General features: G+C 37.1%; 1 protein-coding gene across 3 annotated transcripts in view; it reads right to left on the reverse strand.

Moving 5' to 3' along the window:
• Window positions 1-23,367, reverse strand: part of PPM1B (protein phosphatase, Mg2+/Mn2+ dependent 1B) — a 70,576-nt gene that overhangs the window by 26,016 nt on the left and 21,193 nt on the right. For all 3 annotated transcript variants that reach the window (XM_080683261.1, XM_080683262.1, XM_080683260.1), the window contains exons 2-5: window positions 8,714-9,573; window positions 4,900-5,017; window positions 1,174-1,285; window positions 498-555 (exon numbers count right to left, since the gene is read on the reverse strand). In XM_080683261.1, the coding sequence (XP_080539387.1) occupies window positions 498-555; window positions 1,174-1,285; window positions 4,900-5,017; window positions 8,714-9,559 (1,134 nt within the window). In that variant the 5' untranslated portion in view covers window positions 9,560-9,573. The remainder of the gene's footprint in view (window positions 1-497; window positions 556-1,173; window positions 1,286-4,899; window positions 5,018-8,713; window positions 9,574-23,367) is intronic.

Raw genomic sequence — 23,367 nt, forward strand, 5'->3', positions numbered from 1 at the left:
GGCACAGCAGGGTACAACAAAAATGGTTATCTCACTTCAACACATAAACCCACAGCACATAAGATTAGAAAGAAATTATCCTCACGCATTCAAATGGGCACACGGGGCACTGGAAGGTCTGGTCATTAAAATAACATTAATTATCACTAACATTATTATCTAGTAATGGCAGAAGCCTTTAGCTTAAGGAGAAACTGAGATATTTGAAAGCATATTCTTTGTCTCAAAATTAAGATTTAAGGGAGAAAGAGAAGAAAAGGCAGACATACAGGGGAAAAGTAAGTACAGCTCAAACAAAAAGGTATCTGATACCCATTAAGGGACAACAAACTTATCTGCAATACAGAATTCTACTTCCATTTCAACACATTTCCTTAAACTTTGATTCCTTAAAATGAAAAGCAGTAATTTATATAGATTTCATTATGTGAATATACTCATATCTAGTAATATTTACATTATAAAATTATTTTAAATGCTTAAGAAATAAAACTTACCCCATCATTTTCTCTATGTGGATTCAGCCTACTATAAACAGCTTCAATAATATTGCGCCTAAAAAAAATTACAATTTAGTTTTATTAAATTACAATGATTAAGCTTCGAGTGTTTAAAGTAATACGTTATTTTGCCCTAGCCGGCGTGGCTCAGTGGATAGAGCGTCGGCCTGTGGACTGAAGGATCGCAGGATCGATTCCAGTCAAAGGCATTTGCCTGGGTTGCGAGCTCGATCCCCACCCAGTAGGGGGCGTGCAGGAGGCAGTCGATCAATGATTCTCTCTCATCACTGATGTTTCTATCTCTCTCTCCCTTCCTCTCTGAAATAAATAAAAATATATTTAAAAATAAATAAATAAATACGTAATTTTGACTATGTGACTCAAAAATTAATTGACACACAAAACACTTGCTAAGAACAGTTTCTACATTTCACTCAGAATTTGATCTAGCACAATACATTGTGTTCTCTATTACCAAGGAAAGAAGGACCTTCATCCTCAGAGTATGATAATTTCTTTACAAATCTTTTTTGGATAAAATTTTAGTTCTTCTCTAGTGTAAGAACTACCAACCCATTTCATCTTTAGATAACTGATGCACTTCTTATCCAAAATTATTTAATTATTATTAATTATAAAGAAACACAAAATTAGTTCTTTTTATTCTACTTACTTGCCAGCAAGACCTCCCCCAGGAGGCAAATTTGGGATATTTTCTGCAGACAAGATGCGCATGACATGGGCAAGATCAGGCATTCCTTCCTCACTAAACTTCTCCATAATTTCTGTAGGTTAAAAAAAAAGAAGTTCTTAAATTAATGTGGTAACTCAGTATTCACACAGAATTTAAACAAGGTAGTATTTGGTAGTACCTTTGTAAAATATAAAAAGCAAGCATTACCTGCTATCACACAAAAACAAAAATAGGTAATACAAAAAGTTATTTGTATATATATGCTCATTCCAGCATTATTCATAAAAGCAAAAACTGAAACAAATTAAATGTCCAACAATAAGGGGAAAATTTTGGTATAGCTAGCCACTAGTGAAATGTTTTATAATCCCTAAAAATTATCCCTATGAACATAGTACAGATACTTGGAAAAAACACTTTTCATCTAATTTTACATAAAAATAAAATTATTAATACTATAATTATAGAAATATAAAAGCAATATATGGATAAAAATTAGAGGAAAGGGACAAATTTCAAACTGTCCTATAGGATTTTTTATTTTAATCTTCACCAGAGGACATTTTTCCATTGATTTTTAGAAAGAGTGGAAGAGGGGGAAAGATAGAAATATCGATGTAAGAGAAACACATTGATTGGTTACCTCCTGCACGCCCCCTACCAGGGCCTGGGCCGGGGAGGAGCCTGCAACTGAGGTACACGCCCTTGACTGGAATCGAACCCGGTACCCTTTGGTCTGCAGGTCAACGCTCTATCCATCGAGCCAAAACAGCTGGGGTGCCTTATAGGCTTTCCGACACCTAAAGAGTATGTCCACAATTTATTTAAAATAAAGAAGGAGCCCTGGCCAGTGTGGCTCAGTTGGTTGGGCGTTGTCTGGTGCACTGAAAGACTGCTGATTCAATTCCCAGTCAGGGCACATGCCTGGGTTGCAGGCTCAATCCCTGGTATGGGGCATGCAGGAGGCAGCTGATCAATGTTTCTCATATTGATGTTTCTCTCCTTTCCTCTCTAAATATCAGTAATAAATGAATGAATATAAAAGAGTATAAATTACAGAACTGCTAATGCTTAGAACAAAAATTAAACATTTACATGATTCATTTATATTTATAATTTATGGAAAACAGATTTTTAAAACATAAAAGTCCATCAGGAAATCTGTACCACCCAATCTGTAAAAGAATGTAGTTTTCCTATGGTAATTACACATTTGAAGACTCTCATCAATAATAAGCCAAATTCAATAAGCCTATTACATCATAATCATTATCATTCAAATGTATTTACTATTTTTTAAGTAAGTCAAGCCATAAAAGTGCTGGAAGAAAATATGTAATTGAATTGAGAAAAGAACTTAAGAATGACATCAAGGCAAAAAAAAAAATATATGATTAACATAGCTTCATAAAAGGTAATTTTATATCTTAAAAAAACAACACAAATAGTTCTGGCCTGGTAAAACAGTTGGTTAGAGTGCCGTCCTGATACCCTGATACACCAAAGTGGCAGGTTAGATCCCTCGGTCAGGATACATACAAGAAGCAACCAATGAATGCATAAGTAAGTGGAACAAATGAATGTTTCTCTTTCCCTCCTTCCTTCCTCTCTCTAAAATCAATAAATTAAAACAAAAACAAAAAAAACCCCCAGCACATATAAAATCAAAATGCAGTATTAAGTTGGGGATCCTGTGATTATCTCTAACACATTCTCAAGTTATAAGGGTAACCACTAATTGAATCTTTAAAGATTTTTTTAAAGGTGATTTTGAGAGAGAGAGGAAGGTCGAAGGAGAGAGAGAGACATCCATTGGCTGACTGCCTCTTGCATGCCCAACTGGGGATAGAGCCCACAACCTGGTTATGTGCCCTGACCAGGAATCAACAGGCAATCCTTTAGCACACAGGATGATGCCCAACCAACTGAGCCACACTGGCCAGGGCTAATTAAATTTTTAAAGGAATGTACAACTAATAACCAAATTGCAAGAATGAACTAGAATAGAAAATTAATCCAAGAGGCAAGAAAGAATAAAAAAGATGGAATATATGGAAACAAATAAGATGGCAGATTTAAACACAAATATATCAGCAATTATATTCAAGCTCCCCTCCTTCCCGCTTCCTGAATAGTAATAGATTTTTAGCCCAAAAAACATTAGGTAAGGCCAAGCAAGGTTAAGTCTTACAGGGGTGGAAGTGACAGTGGTGACAGCAGCAAGGTCCAACCAACATGGGCTATCCAAGCCTGAGCACAATAGGCAAAACTTTATCACTGGTTGGGGTACTACCTGGAATGGGGTTCAAAGCCAATGTGGAGTGAGGAAGGCCCAGGTCAGGACTTGTGGGAGGCAGGAAGCAACCAATCAATGTCTCTCTCTAATATCGATGTTTCTCTCTCCCTCCTTCCACTCTTTCTAAAAATCAATGGACAAACAACCTCAGGTGAGGATTAACAAAAAGGTAGGTGAAAATTTGAGAAGGAATAGGTTATTAACATCTCAAGCACCTTCCTACTGAATACTTATTAATAAGCATAACATATTTATTAACTTTTCAATGGAGGAACCCGAAAGACAACATCTCAAGCAAGTGATGAAAGTTAAGATTACCATATCATGATGCATCTAGCTTCACTTCTATAGTATTTCTGTAAAAGTACAACCTGAATCTTATCAAGAGGAAACATCAGCCAATCCAAATTGAGGGACATTCTAGAAACGAACCAACCTGTACTTTTGAAAATATTACAATCATTAAAAACAATAAAAGCAAAATGCAACTTTTTCACATGGAGGAAGACTAAAGAGGCTCAGCAGAAAAGTGCAACACACGCTCTAGACTAGATCCAATAAAAGGCATTATTGGAACAACTATGGAAATTTTAATGGGAATCTACAGAATAGATGCTAATATAATTTCAATGTTAACTTCCTAATTTTGATGTATGTACTATGGTTAGGTAGATACTGTTCCTTTTTGTATTAAGAAGTAGAGGGTTAATATTATCTTCAATTACTCTCAAATGGTTCAGAAAATAATCTGTCAGAAAATAATTGAACCAATAAGGGGAGAGAAGGAGGTAAAGCGAGAATGAGAGTGTACGTTATAGAAAGTATAGAGAGAGATGAGTAAAATGAGGGATAATGTAAACAAATGGGTAATCTAGATAAGAGGTACTACATGTACATGGGAGCTCTCTATATTTTTGCAACTTTTCTGTAAGTTTAAAATTACTGCAAAATAAAAAGGTAAAAAATAAAATTAATAATCTTTTACAATATCAGTGTTAACTCTATCAGTATGATTAAAACATATGGTAATCAATTCCTATAATTAACTCCAGAAGAATTAGGATGTTAGTAGAATTATAGCTAAACTGAATTATAGTGCAATTATCATGAACTGAAGTTCATGATAACCTGAGGCCAATTACACTGGATTCTTCACTTATTACCAAAAATGTAATCAGGGAAAGCAAAAATAGTAAACTTTAACAGACTCTTTTCAAATTATGTTTCTCTCTGGTGGTATAATAGACACATTTGTTTTCTCTATGCCAAGAAATTCCGACACATTGGTCCACGATGTGATAATGAATCTTTGACAGATGGAAATTTTTAAAAAAGCTATTTGATAAACAAGGAAGTATATTTTTCCTTTCCTTCTAAATTAAAAACAAACAAAAAAGCATCTTTCTTACCTTCAACCCGTGATTCCAAGTACTTATCCAACTCTGAATCTTTTCTCACTGCTTCATCTGAGACCTTGGGAGCATTTGGAAAGCAAACTAGTACAATACTCATGTTATCGCGACTTCCCTATATATTAAAGAAAAAGAAATAATTATTTTTATAGTCTACCAACTTTCTATTTACTTCAAAGTAGAGTTACTTAAGCAATTACAGCTTAATCATCCAGAATGTACACACTTAACACATTTATTTTAATTCCAAATAAGTATGTGAAACACCTTTTCTATTCACCACTCTAAAAACATTAAGTCAATGGAGGCAGTAGGCTATTTCTGTTTGATAGTGGGGCCTGTCAACCCAAATGAAAAAAAACAAGGCCATACTAATTACAGTCTTTTCAGTCATTATGACATGAATCTAGGCAGGCATTGTTTGGTTCAGACTTTCCACCTTTTCAGAACCCAAACAACACAGCAGAAAAGATAGGCCTTGAAAAACTTCTGCCATCAACGCCTAATACTCAACGGAGCAAAGCTTGAAGACAGGAGAGGTCAGGTCTTGAGAAGACTTCAAAAAGAGTAAACCTGCTGGTGTGGCTGTTTGAACATCAACCTATGAACCAGGAGGTCATAATTTGATTCCCAGTCAGCGCACATGCCCCATTTGGGGGCTTGATCCCCAGTGGGGGGGCGTGCAGGAGGCAGCCCATCAATGAATCTCTCTCAACCATTGATGTTTCTCTCTCTCTCTCTCTCCCCCTTCCTCTCTGAAATCAGTAAAAATATACTTTAAAAAAGTAAACTCCCTCCATACACTTTCATGCTTTAGTAGGAAGAATCATCCTAAGTATATTACCAGCTTCTCAGTATCTGCAAGGGGGAGGGGGGTGGAGAATCAGGATTTCCAAAATGGCCCAAACTACTTTCATTCCTTAATGAAACCCATCAAAACTTTCATGATTAATATTAGAAATACTGCATTGGCTGTATTAATAAAAACGCACAATGTTTTCAAATAGCAAAAAAAGAAAGAAATAGAGAGAAAGTCAATATATTCTTTCACAAGAACCAGGATTTTACTATATAAGTTCAGATCAGGCAAAACTTTATACCATAGATATTCAAGTCCAATATTCACTTGAATACTAATGATTTTTAAAGCAATTTTATGAATAAACAATAGCTCATATTTTTAGAAATCCCAGTTTCTTCTAACCATTTTCTATTTTAGTAACAATAGTATGAGCTTTGCTTAGCCATTCCTTATCTATCCATCCGTGTGTGTGTATATATATAAAACTTAAAAATCTAATGAAAATTATTTATATATATGCCAATATATAAATATAAGTAATTTCCATTAGATTTTTAGGTTATAAAACATACATCATATCCCATCAGTTGGAAAATTAACTGAAAAGTAGTTTCAAGAAGTTTAAATATCCTAAGATATTTAAAGGAAATAATTTACATTTACACCTCAACATGTAATTTCAATGATGCTGCTTCTATTTCTACATGAAGATGACTTTCCTCTAAACACAAAGTATAAATGTGTTTCAGTAATTTTTATACAGTAATTAAAAAAGATTCTTCCTGCTGAAACTGGTTTGGCTCAGTGGATAGAGCGTCAGCCTGCGGACTGAAAGATCCCAGGTTCGATTCCGGTCAAGGGCACGTACTTTGGTTGCGGGCACATCCCCAGTAGGAGGTGTGCAGGAGGCAGCTGATGGATGTTTCTCTCTCATCGATGTTTCTAACTCTCTATCCCTATCCCTTCCTCTCTGTAAAATATCAATAAAATACATTTTTTTTAAAAAAGATTCTTCCCTTTTGGTTTTATGCAAATCACCCTTGCATAAATAATCAGTTAAATTTCCAGCTAACAGGATATAAGTATTCATCCTACATTTATAGCTTCATACTGTAAAAAGGCAACCCTGAAAAATGGTTATCAAAAACAATACTAATGCTACTTACTTTTCATGGTTGTGAAAATTAAATGAGTTTTTAAAAGTGTAAAGTGTTCAGAATAGCATCTGGTTCATAGAAAGCAATCATTTATTGATACTATTGTGATTATGATGATTATCACAATCTTCCTAGATTTCATGCGTTAACATATAAAAGTGCTTGTAAACTATTAGGACATAATGTGTTAGAAGTGCTGGAAAATATTAACATTTCATTTAAATCTATTATCAAGGAAACATCTACTTAAAAACTGGATCTATTCCTACTGAGCAATCAACACCTACTGAGCAACTGCTAAGTGCTAAGCACTGGGCCAAATGCTTTCCATGGATTAAATTCAAAGCAATTATATTCTATTTTAATCACATTGTTTTATAATATTGCTAACCCTAAACAAGTGAAGTGACGAAATTATGTAGGTAGAAAATAGGAATGGTTAAGAGGTTTACTTAACTCCATAAGTAAAGAGAGTGGGTCATAAATCTGTATGTTTGAACAAAAACAGCTAACTAAACTTCTCAAAACTGATTTCGATTTGAGCACAGCTTCATTCAAAGAACTATGATGAATCACTCAGTCCAGCCTCTTGTCCCTATTACTATCATTTATGATTCATGAGATTCTAAAACTCTGGCTAGAATCTTTCAACACTACCAAAAGGCATATTTATCAGTTCAAACTAAAAGCTATGAAGTGAAATATGTCCCCAGAATCATTTAAACTCCACATTCAGAAAGGTGGGGTCAAAATTCCTGAAAACTAATATCCTCTCAATAAAAGGGAGAGTAATGTTTATCTACAATACAAACTTCTTTCCTTCAAAGTACATCTCATTCTTGATTATTCTAAAAAAAAAAACTACATGTCATTCACTCAACAGAATGCTATGCAACCAGGAAAAATGATTTAGGTCAATACTTATAAACATGGAGATCTCTCTACAATATGTTATTAAATGAAAAAAGAAGATTGAGCCTGGCTGGCATGGCTTAGTAGTTGACCGTCGACCTATGAACCAGGAAGTTAGATTCCGGTCAGGGCACATGCTCGAATTGCAAGCTCGATCTCCAGTAGAGGGCATGCAGGAGGCAGCTGATCAGTAAAAAATACGCAATTCATACTTTTACTTGTTTTTATATCTTACCTACTAGGAGGCTCAAAACTAAATTACAAACTTTACCTAGTCTAGGGTTCTGGTTTATCTTCCAACATTTTATGTGGCTCTTGATCTTTTGTGTATCTAGTACAGAATTATACTTATATACATCAAACTGCTTCATAAGAAGGTTTAAGACAGCTATTGCCAATGCTGAGAATTTGAATTAAAGTCATGTTCTGGCCTGGCTGGTGTGGCTCAGTTCAGTGGCTGAGTGTCGACCCATGAACCAGGAGGTCACAGTTCAATTCCCAGTCAGGACACATTATTAGGTTGTGGGCTAGATTCCCAATGGGGGGCATGCAAGAGGCAGATGATTGATGATTTCTTCTCATCATTGATGTTTCTATTTTTCTCTCCCTCTCCTCCCTCTCTCTGAAATCAATAAAAACATATATTTTTTAAAAGTCACATTCCGTATAGATGCTCTGGCACAGCAACAAGCCATAAAGTACTTAAATGACAACAAATACCACAGAAATTTATTCAACTTAATTTTCAAATTAGAAGGTTGAGGCAAATGAGAATGGCTTAAAAAAAAAAGGTTTCGTTTCTGAGGAAGAAAATAACTTAAAAATATACAACCATAATGAAAATACTAAGTTTTTAAAATTTATGTTTGCTTGATTTTACTTACCATGTTTTTTTCTAAATTAATAGGGTATTTTAATTATAACAAAAAGACTTACATACCTTATGTAAACAAGTGTCCACTACCCAATTGCAAACATTTTCCAGGTCATCAGATACCTCAAGCCTAGATTTAACAAAATCACAGAGCTCCTCGTTACTCATAACATCCCAGATCCCATCACAAGCCAAAACGATAAATTCATCATCTTCTGCTCTTAAAAGTTCATAAACCTCAGGCTCTGGAGAAACTAGTTGTTCTGTTGGGCCCTTGCCATCAACACACTTGTAATCATAGTCCCCCAGAGCACGAGACACTGCTAATGAACCATTAACACGCTGTATCATTACGCTGCCTCCTGCATTTTGGATACGCTCCTTCTCCCTTGGATTGCAAGGCTTGTGATCCTGGGTGGAAAAGCAGACTTGTCCATTCCTACACAGAACAGCACGTGAATCACCACAATTGATAAAGTAGACATGCTTCGGTGAAATCATAACTCCCACTGCAGTTGAACCACTCCTGTCCATTCCATTTCTGAGGTCTGAAAAGTTACGCATGAATTCATCAATTTTCAAAAAGCCAGTTCTGATACCATTCTTGACATTTTCCACTGAAGGCTCATGAGCAGATCCTGATTTTGCAGTTGCCCTGAAGTCTTCGTTATTAGTGATGTGTTCTAATAAATGTGTTGAGCAGTAATTTGCCACTCGGGATCCAGCATGGCCATCATAAACTGCAAAAAATGACCAGTCTTCCAAGCCGTGAGGAATACCTACAACAGCTGTGTGTGCGTCTTCCATTTCCACTCTCCATCCTTGCATGCTGCTCAGGCCATAACGTAAACCATTCCCAGCACCATGAGCATTATGTTTCTCAGTTTTGGGTTTATCCAAAAATGCACCCATGTTTAATAATTAATCTGAAAGAAAAAATTTTATAGGTGTTATATATTTAAATCTGATAGAGAATTCACCTATACTAGCTCATATATTCTCGAGTAACTCCTATCCAAGTATATTTTTCAGATTTATCTGAATTTACTAAACAGAAAAAAAAAACACACACACACACACACAAAACAAGAAAATTTCCCTGCACATCCTTTTTCTACAACAATGGTTTCAAAATCCTAGCACATTACAATCATCAAACCAATTAAATCAGAATCTCTGGGGACGGGACTCAGATATCAGTAATTTTTTAAAGCATCTCTGGTGCTTCCTATGTGCAGCAAGTTGAGAACCACAGTTCTAGGAGAAAGGAAAACCAAGAAACAAAACCTGGTTAAATTTTTTTTATAATTCAACTTATACAATAACTCTAAGGTTCAATATATAGCACAAGAAATAAAAAGTAATCCTCTCTTGATCAGATGAGGAAGAAAAGGAAGAGTGTGGGCGTATGTTTGGGGTACAGGGGTGAAAGTGGTAAATCTCATCTTTGGTAATGAGATAAATAATTCCTAAAACTGGGTGGAGGGGGAGGGGGGAATCAAGAAGCACATGATTTAGAGATTTAAAGATAAACTCCAAAGAAATCAGGAACTAAGATTTAGAAATGGTTGGTTGGTTCTGGTGAATCTCCATGAAGAGGGCCTTACAGAACTATGTTGTTCTTTAAACTATGTCAATGCTTATTTTAATTTAAAAAGTTAAAGAAGCCTAAAGTAAAACAATAGCACATTACATGGTAAGATTTAAGGAACTGCATTTCTAATCATAAACAAATCTCCCTAATATAAAAATCCTATAAGTCAGTAAGAAAATGACCAAGGTGATAGAAAAATGGATCTTAAAATATGCCCAACCTCATATTCATAAAATAAATGAAAATTAAAAATACACTGAGGTATCAATTTCATGGGTCAAATTGGCAAAGATCAAAGGTTTGGTAATCATTTTCGACATGAGATTATGCAGAAATACACACTGCTGATATCATTAAACTGGTACAATCTCAGTAAAAGGAAATTTCATAAAATCTATCCAAAATTGCAATTGCACATATTCTTCAACCAAATTCTATAGGTTTTGAGAACCTATAGGTTTACTCCTATATATACAAAGAACCTATAGGTTTACTCCTATATATACAAATATTCACTGCAGCACTGTTAGAAAAAGTAAAATATATAAAACTATCTTAGCTAAGTGAAGTAAGCCAGTTGGAGAAAGATAAATATCACATGATTTCACTCATTTGTGGAATATAATGAACAACATAAAATGATGAACAAAAAGAGCCAAAGGGAAAAAAAATTTTAGAATGTAACAGAAGTAATCCTGTTATATGCAGATTTTTAATATTTCCTACAACTTTTGTGATTTTATAATATGTTAGTAGTTTTGAAAATATTTAAAATATTTTTCTTGAAGTATTAATGCTTATTGAATGTAAATGGATAATTATTTTTTATCTATAATCTTGTAATAAATTTATTTTGTATATTGCAAAAATAAATAAATAATAAATAAACCACCTTAATATTACCCATTTGGAAATGATTAATAGAAGAATCAAGATTCATATTTAATGATATATAGGTAAAACATAATAGCCTACAATTTAAAAATATATATATACGTGTGTGTGAGTATGCACACAAATATACATATTCATTTTCTAGAAGCAAACAAGAACTGAAACCTCTGGGGAAGAGAAATCAAGAGGTTGGAAGACAGGAGTAAAAGAAATACTCTCTATTATATACTAGAGGCCCGATGCACAAAATTTGTGCAAGGGCCTTGGCCCTGGCCCTGTCCCGCCATGGCAATGGGCCTCTGCTGCCTGCCCCGCCCGCTGTGGCTTTGTCTGGAAGAAAGGACGTCCAGAAGAACATCTGGTCTAATTAGCATATTACGCTTTTATTATTATAGATGTTGTACCTTTTCCACTTTAAACATTCAACTGTAATAAAAATTATTTAAATTGAATGCCATTTAATAAATGTTATTTCAACTAGGAACATTCCTTTAGAGTGAGTCCTATAATCAATAAGGATCTAAAATAAATGTCAATAATACAAGACACTGGGGGGGGGGGGCGGGGGCAGGTAAAGGCATGTACTGGGGGGTAGGGGAGGCCCGGGGGAGGTCAATGGGGAGGAAAAAAAAGGAGACATATGTACTACTATTTGTAATACTTCAAACAATCAAAAAATAAAATAAAATTTAAAAAAATAAAAAAAGTCATAGGTGCATCTTAAAAAAATAAATAAAATAAAATAAAATAAATGTCAATATATTGATACCCAAAGTTTTTTTTTCCATTGCAAACAAAGAAACAATCACCTACTTTGACACAGTGGACCATTAAGACCCAGCAGATACATCCATTTTAATGCACTGTCATTTCCTTGAAGAACTGCTATGAAAATGAAGTCCATAGCAATTTAAAAATACTATTGGCTCTCTGTCAATGATTACTGAAATAGGGTGATAGGCACACGAGGGATCAGTATCTACTATCATTTCAACCTTTATGTACATGTGAAATTCTCCATAACCAGAATTTTAAAAAAATTTTAGTGCTGTCTTTCTAGGTTTTGCCAAAATTAGGCATATTTCTTCCTGAACAACAATACTTGAATACTTTTTATGGCAATGAAATTTAAATTGCAGGACAGATAAGAGAAATAAGTGCCTAAACAATTTCGATCTCTCTTTATTCCTTAATAAGTACAAATGACAGATACTATGGCCAAAGGTACCTTTAGTTGCTTGAATCCATCTCTACAGTACAATAGCAGCAGACTGCCAAGAGGTTTGGTCAGAAAGCAAGCCCCTTCAGGGACAACCAGGTGACTATCTGAGAGGGCTAACGGTCCTCTTACCTCTTATTATTTCAATTAATTTTTGCTCCAGAGGCTCTATAACAAGTAACCAAAATATGCTTTTCTCTTGTTTGAGGCACTGAGGAATAAGCAAATACTTCCATAGTGCTCATTCTGTGGCATGCACTGCTTAAATGCTTCACAAATTAACTCATTTAAATTCTACCCTTTAGAAAAACTAGTATCAATAAAGCAAACAATTCTCAAAGAAATATTCAGCCAAAAATCTTTACAAAGTAAATTATTAAAATTTCAACAAAGGACATTCAGATACTACAAAATTCCCATTCTCCTTTCTACAGCTTGCACACTCTTCTAAAGGAGCCACATGGACATTGGGCAAGCCTTGCTTAAAAAGAGCACAATCTGTCAATCCCATCTGCTACCTATTAAAAAGGATGAAGTGCTGTCAGGGATGATTTAGACCTATGGACAAACATTTTTTCCTAAGGGTTTCTGTTCTTTTGACTAAAAAGTAACATATCCTATCTAATAAAAGGGTAATATGCAAATTAACCATCACTCCATCACAAAGATGATGCCCATAGCCACAAGATGGTGGCGCCCAGTCCGCTCAGCCCCATCGGAGTCCCCCAGTCCCGAGGGGAGCAGCTGCTGAGAGCGGGCAGCGTGAGCGGCCTGGCGGAATGCGTGCTTCATTGCCGTGGAGACAAGGCAAGTGTTTCACCCCCACCACTAAGGGCCTCTGGCCAGGCCAGGGCACAGATGGGCCTCTGGGCCATGGAGAGGCTCTAGGCAGCAGGCACAGAGCAGCCAGGTCCCGCAGAGAGCTACTGGCACACGGATTCATGCACAGGGCTACTAGTATAGCAATAATAATAATGCTTAGTTTTTTTTGTATGAGCTCTGTAAGCCAGGCTTTATATTAAGAGATTGATGTGCACTATATCATTTACATCAAACAATAATTTAGTAAAGTTAGTGTTATGAATATTCTTATTTTATAATTGAGAAAACTGAAATACCTAGTGTACCCAGATAACAAAATTTATGTAGCAAGTCAGAATTCAAACAAAAGCAATAGCCTAGAACTGGCATTCTCATCTCAAGGCTTAAGTGATTAATGCATTTTAAAGCAGTTTTTATTATTTTTAAAAATCAAAATAGTGATATATAAATGTTTGGAGACTAAAAAAGCAAGGGTACTAAATGTAATGTGGTACCCAAATTGGACCCTAGCATAGAAAAAGAGAATAGAAAAACTGGTAAAATCCAAATAGAGTCTGGAGTTTGGTTAACAGAATAGTACAAATGCTGGTTTCTTATATTAGACAAGTACACCATAGTAATGTAAGAAAACCAGTTTACAGGGGTACTAGCCTGTGACTTTCTATACATCTAAAATTACTTCAAAATTAAAAATTAAAAAAAAAAATTAAAGTAACAGGTAAGCCTCAGTTAGGCAGAACTTTATACCAACCAATGTGGTGCAAGGATTATAAACTGCTATGGAAAAATCTCTCTACCTGTGATTTTGCCAATCCCAGCTCAGAAATGCATCCTAAAAATACCAAGATTATATAATAATTAGAACTCTGACCCAATATTCTACTTCTGAGAAGTTATTCTAAATAACCCAAACTGTACATAAATATTGTATTATTTTAAAAGATTAAACAATAGAATCCATTAAACAAATAGCATATTTTTAAATCTTTCATAACAGAAACAGAAAAATCCTATCTAATAAAAGAGTAATATGCAAATTAACCATCACTCCGCTACACCCACAAGCCACACCCACCAGCCAATCAGGAGCGAATATGCAAATAAACCCAACCAAGATGGTTATGGCCACAGAGAGCAGGAGGGAGGCTTGGGTTTCCCCAGCAATGGAGGAAGCCAAGCTTTCCGCCTGCTTTGCCAGCCTAGGCCTCCACTCAAGGCTACAAAGTTTCAATGATAGAAGATACATAAAACCAAACAGAAATGGTGGCAGCCACAGAGCTGGAAAGAGCATGAGGCTAGGGTTGCCCCTGGCGATAGAGGAAACCAAGCTTTCCACACACCCTGGCCAGCCCAGGCCTCCACTTAAGGCTACAAAGTTTCAATTATAGAAGATACATAAATTCCAACAGAAATGGCTGCCGCCACAGAGGGAGCAGAAGGCTTGGCTCTGCTCCAGGCTACAAAGTTTCAATTGTAGAAGATAAACAAACCCCAGATACCAGGGTCTCTGCTTGGGTCACCAGGGGGCATGGCCGGCCTGCAAACCACCACAGGCCCCTCGCCCAGGCCGCCCCACACCCCAAGGGAACCCCCACCCTGATCCAGGACACCCTTCAGGGCAAACCAGCTGGCCCCCACCCATGCACCAGACCTCTATCCTATCTAATAAAAGATTAATATGCAGATTGACCATCTCTCCAACACACAAGATGGCTGCCCCCATGTGGACACAGATGGCCACCACAAGATGGCCAGCAAGGGAGGGCAGTTGGGAGGGACCAGGTCTGCAAGGGAGGGCAGTTGTGGGCGATCAGGCCAGCAGGGGAGGGCAGGTGGGAGAGATCAGGCCTGCAAGAGAGGGCAGTTGGGGGCGATCAAGCCTGCAGGAGAGGGCAGTTAGGGGTGACCAAGCCGGCAGAGGAGGGAAGTTGGGGGCGACCAGGCCTGCAGGGAAAAGCAGTTGGGAGGGACCCAGGCCTACAGGGGAGAGCACTTGGGGGTGACCAGGCCTGCAGGGGAGGGCAGTTAGGGGCAAACAGGCTGGGAGGGGAGCAGTTAGGCATCAATCAGGCTGACAGGGGAGTGGTTAGGGGGTGATCAGGCTGGCAGGCAGAAGCGGTTAGGGGCAATCAGGAAGGCAGACAGGCGAGCATTTGGGAGCCAGCAGTCCTGGATTGTGAGAGGGATGTCCGACTGTCCGTTTAGTCGGACATCCCTCGAGGGGTCCCAGATTGGAGAGGGTGCAGGCTGGGCTGAGGGACACCTCCCCCCCCCCCCCCCGTGCACGAATTTCGTGCACTGGGCCTCTAGAGGTTATATATTTGGAAATCAGTAATGTAAAATTCACCATAAAAGATCAAAGGAGAAAAATCTTTGTGCATAATGATATTCATTAGAGTGCTACTTATACTGAAAATAAAAATAATTTGTATTTCTAACAATAGAAGAATGGAGTAAGTGTATAACTGGTTTCTCAACCAGGGGAGATTTTGTCCCCCAGAGGGCATTTGGCAAAGTTTAGAGACTTTTATTGTCACAACTAGCATGAAGAATGAGTGGAGGGAGAACTACTGGCATCTAATTAGTAGAGAGGCCAGGAAGGCTCTAACACAGTGGTTCTCAACCTTTCTAATGCTGTGACCCTTTAATACAGTTCATGTTGTGGTGACCCCCAACCATAAAATTATTTTCGTTGCTACTTCATAACTGTAATTTTGCTACTGTTAATGAATCGTAATGTAAATATCTGTGTTTTCCGATGGTCTTAGGCTCTACAGCAGTGGTTGTGGGTCACGACCCACAGGTTGAGAACCACTAGCAGGGTCGCCTAAGACCATCGGAAAACACAGATATTTACATTACGATTCATTAACAGTAGCAAAATTACAGTTATGAAGTAGCAACGAAAATAATTTATGGTTGGGGTCACCACAACATGAGGAACTGTATTAAAGGTTCGCGGCATTAGAAAGGTTGAGAACCACTGCTCTAAAACATCCTATAATGCACAGGCCATCCCTGCAGCAAAAAGTTATCAATGATGTTGAGGCTAATAAAACCTCGCCTACAGGATGAAGTATTATACAGCCATGGTCTACTAAGAATTTGGAGAAAACATATTTACAATTTAGGTTATGGAAAAAATAACACAATATATTTAAGCTATTATATTTTAAAGGCAAATACAGAATCCAATGGGAATTCAATCCCTCACTCTCTTCCATGCCCTCTCCTAAATACAGCAACTTAAAGCAGGAGAGGGGAGATAAATCAGGCTAGTTTCAGTCTTCCAAAAGGCAATGCAGAGAGAAGTGGAGCAGTGTCAAACACTTCAAGGAAGCAAAGCATGACACAAGTGTTTTATATCAACTAGACTGTTGTCCTTTCAAACATGTGAAAGGATTACAAATTATATCACAGTGGCATCAAAATTATACTGAGCTGAAGACATGAACAAATCAACAGATGCAGAAAGAGGCTTTGTCTGAACTCCACTCCCCTTACTATCTAAAAAGCAGAGTCTTCCAAAAGAACTAAATGAGACAAAAATCCCTCCCTCCAAAGGTAGGCTTCCAATAATGGGAGATTGACTTCTATCACCTGAGATGAGAAGTCAGCACTGAAATAAGACATCAAACATTGTCAGAAGACCGCCCCCCCCCCCCATCTACTCTCCTAAAGAACTATTTGTCTTTTCCTAAAAGTGTTTTGTTATTCCCTAAGTGCCCCTCCTCTCCATCCCCTTCCCCATTAAAATGGCATATCAACTCTAAATTCTAACTACTTATTTGGACTCCCATAAATAAACTTTGTCTTTTTTCTTGCTTCTCTGTATTTTTTCAGTTTAATTCACAAGACCCTTATTTCGAGGGTAGAGAAAGTTTACCTCCCACACATGCAAGAATGCAATTTCATTCTTCTAGGCCCATTCTTAAAAATTTTTTTTTTTTAATTACACACACACACACACTCTAAAGAGATCAAATTCAGCTAAATAAGAAATGACTAAAAAAGTTATGATAGTCCAACCCATGTGGCTCAGTGGTTGAGTGTTGACTTATGAACCAGGAGGTCACAGTTCAATTCCTGGTCAGGGGGACCAGAAGGCAGCTGATCCATGATTCTCTCTCATCATTGATGTTTCTATCTCTCTCTCCCTCTCCTTTCCTCTCTGAAATCAATAAAAACATATTTTTAAAAGTGATGATAAACATAAATCATAATCAAATAGAAATAATAAAACAACACTACTAGAAGGTGCAGGAAAGAGGCGAAGGTATAGGTAGCATATATGTGTGAATTTCTTCTTTCTTGGGGGAAGAAGGTCACATTTGTTTAGAGTGATTAAGTAAAGTGACAGATATACAAGGTGTCCCCCAAAATGTATCCACACTTAGAATAATTATAAAGGCAGTGTTTATTAAAAGACATTTTCTTTTCAAAATGTAACAGAAATCAGCTACTATAAAGAGTGGTAATTGAAGAATCAAAAGCAGATGGTAGAAGATAAAAAGTAGGAAATATTAGAAGTAAACTAACTGCCACATCTTTCAGATTTATTACATAACTAGAGACCCGGTGCACGAAAATCGTGCAGGGGAAAGGGGGGGGTCCCTCAGCCTGGCCTGCACCCTCTCCAATGAGGGACCCCTCGGGGGATGTCTGACTGCCAGTTTAGGCCCGATACCGGCAGTCGGACATCCCTCTCACAATCTGGGACCGCTGGCTCCTAACTGCTTACCTGCCAGCGTGGCTGCCGCCCAACTGGCCTGGTCGTCCCCTAACTGCCCTCCTGCTGGCCTGGTCACCCCCTAACTGTGTCCGGAAGGAAGTCAGACATCTGGAAGATGTCTGGTCACACGGTCTAATTAGCATTCTACCCTTTTATTAGTATAGATTATAAAGATAGCCATCGATGAAATAGATTATAAAATCTCTAAGTCACAGAAAGAAAAAACATTCCCAAAAGAAAGACAGTAAAATATTTTAAAATTTCAAACATTAAAAAGAGAAAGCAAATACAACCCAGAACAATGACACTGTCATGTTAATAAATATAAACTCACCTATTTTTAAAAAAATAACTTCCAAAACAAAATCATCTATCTACACACTAAATTTTAAAAATTCAGCCACAATAAATAGACCCAGGAAGGTTGAACATGAAAGATAAAATGATATGGGCAACTAATGCAATACATAAGAAATAATGGCCACGAAATAGCAAATTTAGGTCATATGGGGGGGGGGGGATGAAAGAAGGGAGAATCTAGTTTAAAAGTTTAAAAGATAAGAAATATAAATTACAAAGAAAATTTAAGTGTAGTGATAAGTCAAATAACACAATGCCAAAGTAAAAAAATACAGGTAATACAGGAGGAGAGAACCAAAACAGAAAAAACTAATTCACAACTCTTATCCTCTGGTAGATCAAAAATAACAAAATAAATAAAGCAATATTGAATTATAAAATATCCATGAGTCCACGTGGATTAAAATAAATGACTGAATAAATGAATAAATGTGAGAAAAAAAGACGTATCTCCAGTGCATAAAAATTCCAAATAATTTATGTAGATACTCCGCAAATAGGTGGACCATAACTTCCCACCCCTTAAACTGGGCAAAGAGACTTTCTTTCCAAAAAGCACAAAAAGAAAAAGGGGGCGGGGGGAGGAGTAACTAACTTCACAGTGGAGAAACCAGACACACATTATCTCAGCCAAGTAATCAAGGTCAAATCAACAGCCATCATCATGTTTGCAGTATGATCTCTTGATATAATGTGATGAAAACAGCATTTCATCTCTGGTCTTCTTCCCCAAGCCCCATAATCCCAGTCTAATCTCTAAGGAAAGCATTAGACAAATAGCAATTGAGACATTCTATAAAATACCTGATTAGTATACCTCAAAATTAGCAAGGACCTAAAAAGCAAGGAAAGTTAGAGCAACTCTCACAGCCACAAGGAGCCTAAGGAGACATGGTAATTTAATGTAATATAGTATATCCTAAATTAAATTCTGGAATAGAAAAAGAGACATTAGGTAAAAAAATAATGAAACCTGAGTAAGTGTGGGTTTTAGTTAATAATAGTGCATCAATACTGGCTCACTCACTCTAAGAGCTCAAAGGGCAGTTGCCACTGTGAGTTTCTCAGATTTCTCAGATTTTGGGAAATATTCACCTGAAAACTTATTAAATGATTGTAGTAAATTGGAGCTGTTTGCTAGGAATTCAGCTAGGACTTAATTCAGCTGGGGAGAGCCTGTATGTGGTCTCTCCAGTTCAACTACCTCAAGCTAGTCAGACTTCTTACATGGCACCTGGCTTTCCCCAAGGGGAATGTCCCAAGGGAACCAGGAAAAAACAACTTGGCCTTTTCTGAGTGTCACCAGTGCTGCAGTCTGTTAGTTACAAGCAAGTCACTAGGCCAGCTCAAATTCAAGAGTAGAAGACATAGACCCAACCTCTCACAGAGGAAAATTAAAAAAGAACTTGCAGCCCAGCCGGCGTGGCTAGTGGTTGAGCATCGACCTATGAACCAGGATCACAGTTCCATTTCCGGTGGGGGCACTTGCCAGAGTTACAGGCTCGATCCCCAGCGTGGGATGTGCAGGAGGTGGCAATCAATGATTCTCTATCATCATTGATGTTTCTCTCTCTCTCTCCCTTCCTCTCTGAAATCAGTAAAAATATATTAAAAAGAACAGAAAAACCAACAAACAAACAAAAAAAAGAACTTGCAGATATGTATTAAAACTACCACACACGGAAAAAGACCAGAAGTTTAATTTGAAAAGTCTGAACTACAATGGTTCAGGATTGAAAGCCAGGATAAGAAGACTTACTGAAGCCCTGGCTGGTTTGGCTAAATGGATGGAGCGTCGGCTTGTGGACTGAAGGGTCCCAGGTTCGATTCCCGTCAAGGGCACATGCCCGGGTTGCAGGCTTGATCCCCAATAGGGGGCGTGCAGGAGGCTGCCAATCAATGATTCTCATCATTGATGTTTTTATCTCTCCTTTCCTCTCTGAAATAAATAAAAATGTTTAAAAAAAAAAAAAAGACTTACTGAAAACCAAAGTTAAGCTATAAATTTGCATAATGAATGCTAAAACACTCAACTTCCCAACTCAACTTTCAGAAATTTTATATATCTCAGGTAAACAACAATTTTACTGCTCTCTGAGGAAATTCAACAGTACCAAAAAAGTAATTTCAGATTACTTACATTCAGGAATACTTGAAATGGTCATGGGTCAGGTCACCATACAAGGAGGCCTACCAAATGACCGTCCTTGTCCATTCACACAAAACTTCCAAACTTAAACATGAATAGCCATCCAAAGATTACCAGACAATGAAGGAAAACATCAAAGATGAAACGCATAATAAATAAAAAGAAACAATAAACAAATCAGGGAAAAAAGTGCAGAGTAGCAAAAAAAAAAAAAAAAAAAAGTCCTCAAGAGAAATGAGTACTGTATTCATGAAACATGAATGGGATGTTATAAAAATGTGTTTCAGAGAAAAAGAAAGTGCTCTTATGAACTAAGATGAGGACAGACCTTTGAAAATAAAAGGTTATGCCCTGGCCAGAGTGGCTGAGCTGGTTAGGTGTTACCAATCAGATTTCCAGTCAGGGTACAAAGCCAGGTTGCAACTGGATCCGAAATGGGGTGTGGGGGAGGACAAGCAGGAGGCAGCCAATACATGTCTCTCACTCTCACATAGATGTTTCTCTCTCCCTCTCCCTTCCTCTCTCTAAAAAAAAAAAAAAAAAAAAAAAAATCAATGAAAAAATCTTTAAAAAATTACAAGGTTACAAAATCAAATTGGAAAAAACACCCAAAAAGTAGGATTCATCCATCTCCCCCGCCCCCAATCCCAAAATAAAGACACTCAAAATGGGAGAGAATACAACGAGGAGAGTTTTAAGATCAGTCCAAAGTAAAACATCCAACTAATAGATATTTCAGAAATAACAAAAAAAGCAAAGAGAAGACATTTATCAAATAAATTATTCAGAAAACTTTCCCAGCACTAAAACAAGGTAAGTGATTGAAAGCGCATAGCAAAACTGAAAGTAGAGCCACAACAACAATAAAAAAGGTAACTGAAATTTCAAAATACTGCTAAAATAAAAAGCCTGAAAATTCCCAGAGGGAAAAAAACAGGTCACATATAGAAAATCAGGAACTAGAACAGCACCAGAAAAACTCAGAGTAATATCTGGTAAAGATGCACATAACTTCCTGTGGAATTGTCCGATTATAGAGTACCCAGATTATAGAGTACCCACCATAGAGTACCCACAAGGATAAGCACACAATGATGCAATGTAACACTCTATAGAAGTTACAAGTATGGGTTACATCTACATTTATCACCATGAATAAATCTCAAAAACAAAGCAAGTTGGAGAAGGTATGATGCTATTTATGTAAAATTACAAAATTTACAAGTCAATAGACTAGCTTAGATGTGTGAGCATATAGCAAAAATATTAAAAACATGCTTTAGTATAAAAACTACTATCAAGACCAATTTGATAATAACTTCTTAGAAACAAGAGAGTAAAGATGAAGTGATAATATTTAGGTAAAATTGGTAATATTAATACCCATTTTCTTGAAAAATCTTACAGAAAAACTTAGTCAATCCAAAACTATGAGTACTTGTTCTGTTCAATTTATGGAGTGTGAAAAAGTTATGTAAACACATATGCAGAACAGAAACTGTTTAGCCAAAATAAATGTTACTTCTGTTTTAACAGACGCCTGGTCTAACACAAATAAAATATCAGCTCATTTAAATTTATCTACCTACTAAATTTAGAGTCTTTAAAATTACTTTCAAAACAAAAGAAAAAAAAGCTTTTGAAACAGGGACCAACTACCCTGGCCGGTGTGCTCAGTGGTTGAAGGTCACCACATGCACCAAGAGGTCACCAGTTTGATTCCCAGTCAGAGCACATGCCTGGGTTGCAGGCTTGATCCCTCCCCGCTGGACCTGCAAGAGGCAGCCAATTGATGTTGATGTTTCACACAGATTTCTCTCTCTCTCTCTCTCCCCCTCCCTCTAAAATCAATAAAAACTTATTTAACAACAAAAAAAGGAGAGGGGGACCAAGCAAAGGGGAGAAAAGTTTCAAAAATGCTACAAGAAACAAGACATGAGATTTGAAATTTCAATATTTTCTCAAAATGCAATATATAAGTACTTCCATATAATTGGCAAATAATGATTTGTACACAAACAAATGTCCTATGGTATATAATTCTTTAGTGAAATATTTTTATAATGAAAATGATCATTTATATTGCTATAGTAACCTATATGATAAATGATTTTCTAACTCAAAACTTAAGATTAAACACAGCCATAATTATCACTCATCACTCCTAATACACCATCAAAACGCAGTTGCGGAATTTTTTAAAACTATAAAACAATTAAAACTTAGGAGAGAGAAGAGCGAAATAAGAGGTGTGCCACTGTTACCGGAGCATTAAGTTCCCTTGTTGCAGTATGGTTTTTGCTATATCTGCAGAAAATGAATTTTCTAAGATTTACATGTGGAAGAAGGCTTTATTGGCGTGGAGTTACATTTATCAGGTTCCAAAATCCCCTACCCCTTAAGCCACTTCTGGAAATGGTGTAGCCAGGGTTCCAGCAGAACCAAAAGTAAGGCCATTCGGTTCCATGTTGCAGCTGGGTGAAGTTCAGCATCTAAGCTAATTAAAGTCTCTTAGTCCATGGGTGGAGTCCGACATGGCCATCCACCATGTCCGCACAAGGGAGCGCATCCCCCTGCCACAGGAGAGCTAGGAAACCCGGGAGTGAAAGGAAGAGAAGAGAGCAGAGAGAGCTCACTTCTTTGTTTGGAAGTTTAAATATTTAGGTTTCATGGGCTTGCAGTGGCCATGCCCATTCTGGCCACTGATTTGTCCCCAGGTCTAACTGGCAAACAAGTAGACACCTATGTCATTCAGACCTTTACTGGGCATGCATCTAAAATGCCTTTATCCAGTCCCGTCCCTCACAGATTAGCAGGGAATAGACTTGGAGAATGTTTAATGCAGCTTATAGGCAAAGCTACTATTTGGTCTTCCCTTGCTCCTTTCCTGTCCTATCTAATAAAGACGGAATATGCAAATTGACCCTAACTCCACAACAAATATGGCGGT

This window comes from Plecotus auritus (assembly GCF_963455305.1).
Source record: "Plecotus auritus genome assembly, chromosome: 8".
Taxonomy (NCBI): Eukaryota; Metazoa; Chordata; class Mammalia; order Chiroptera; family Vespertilionidae; genus Plecotus; species Plecotus auritus.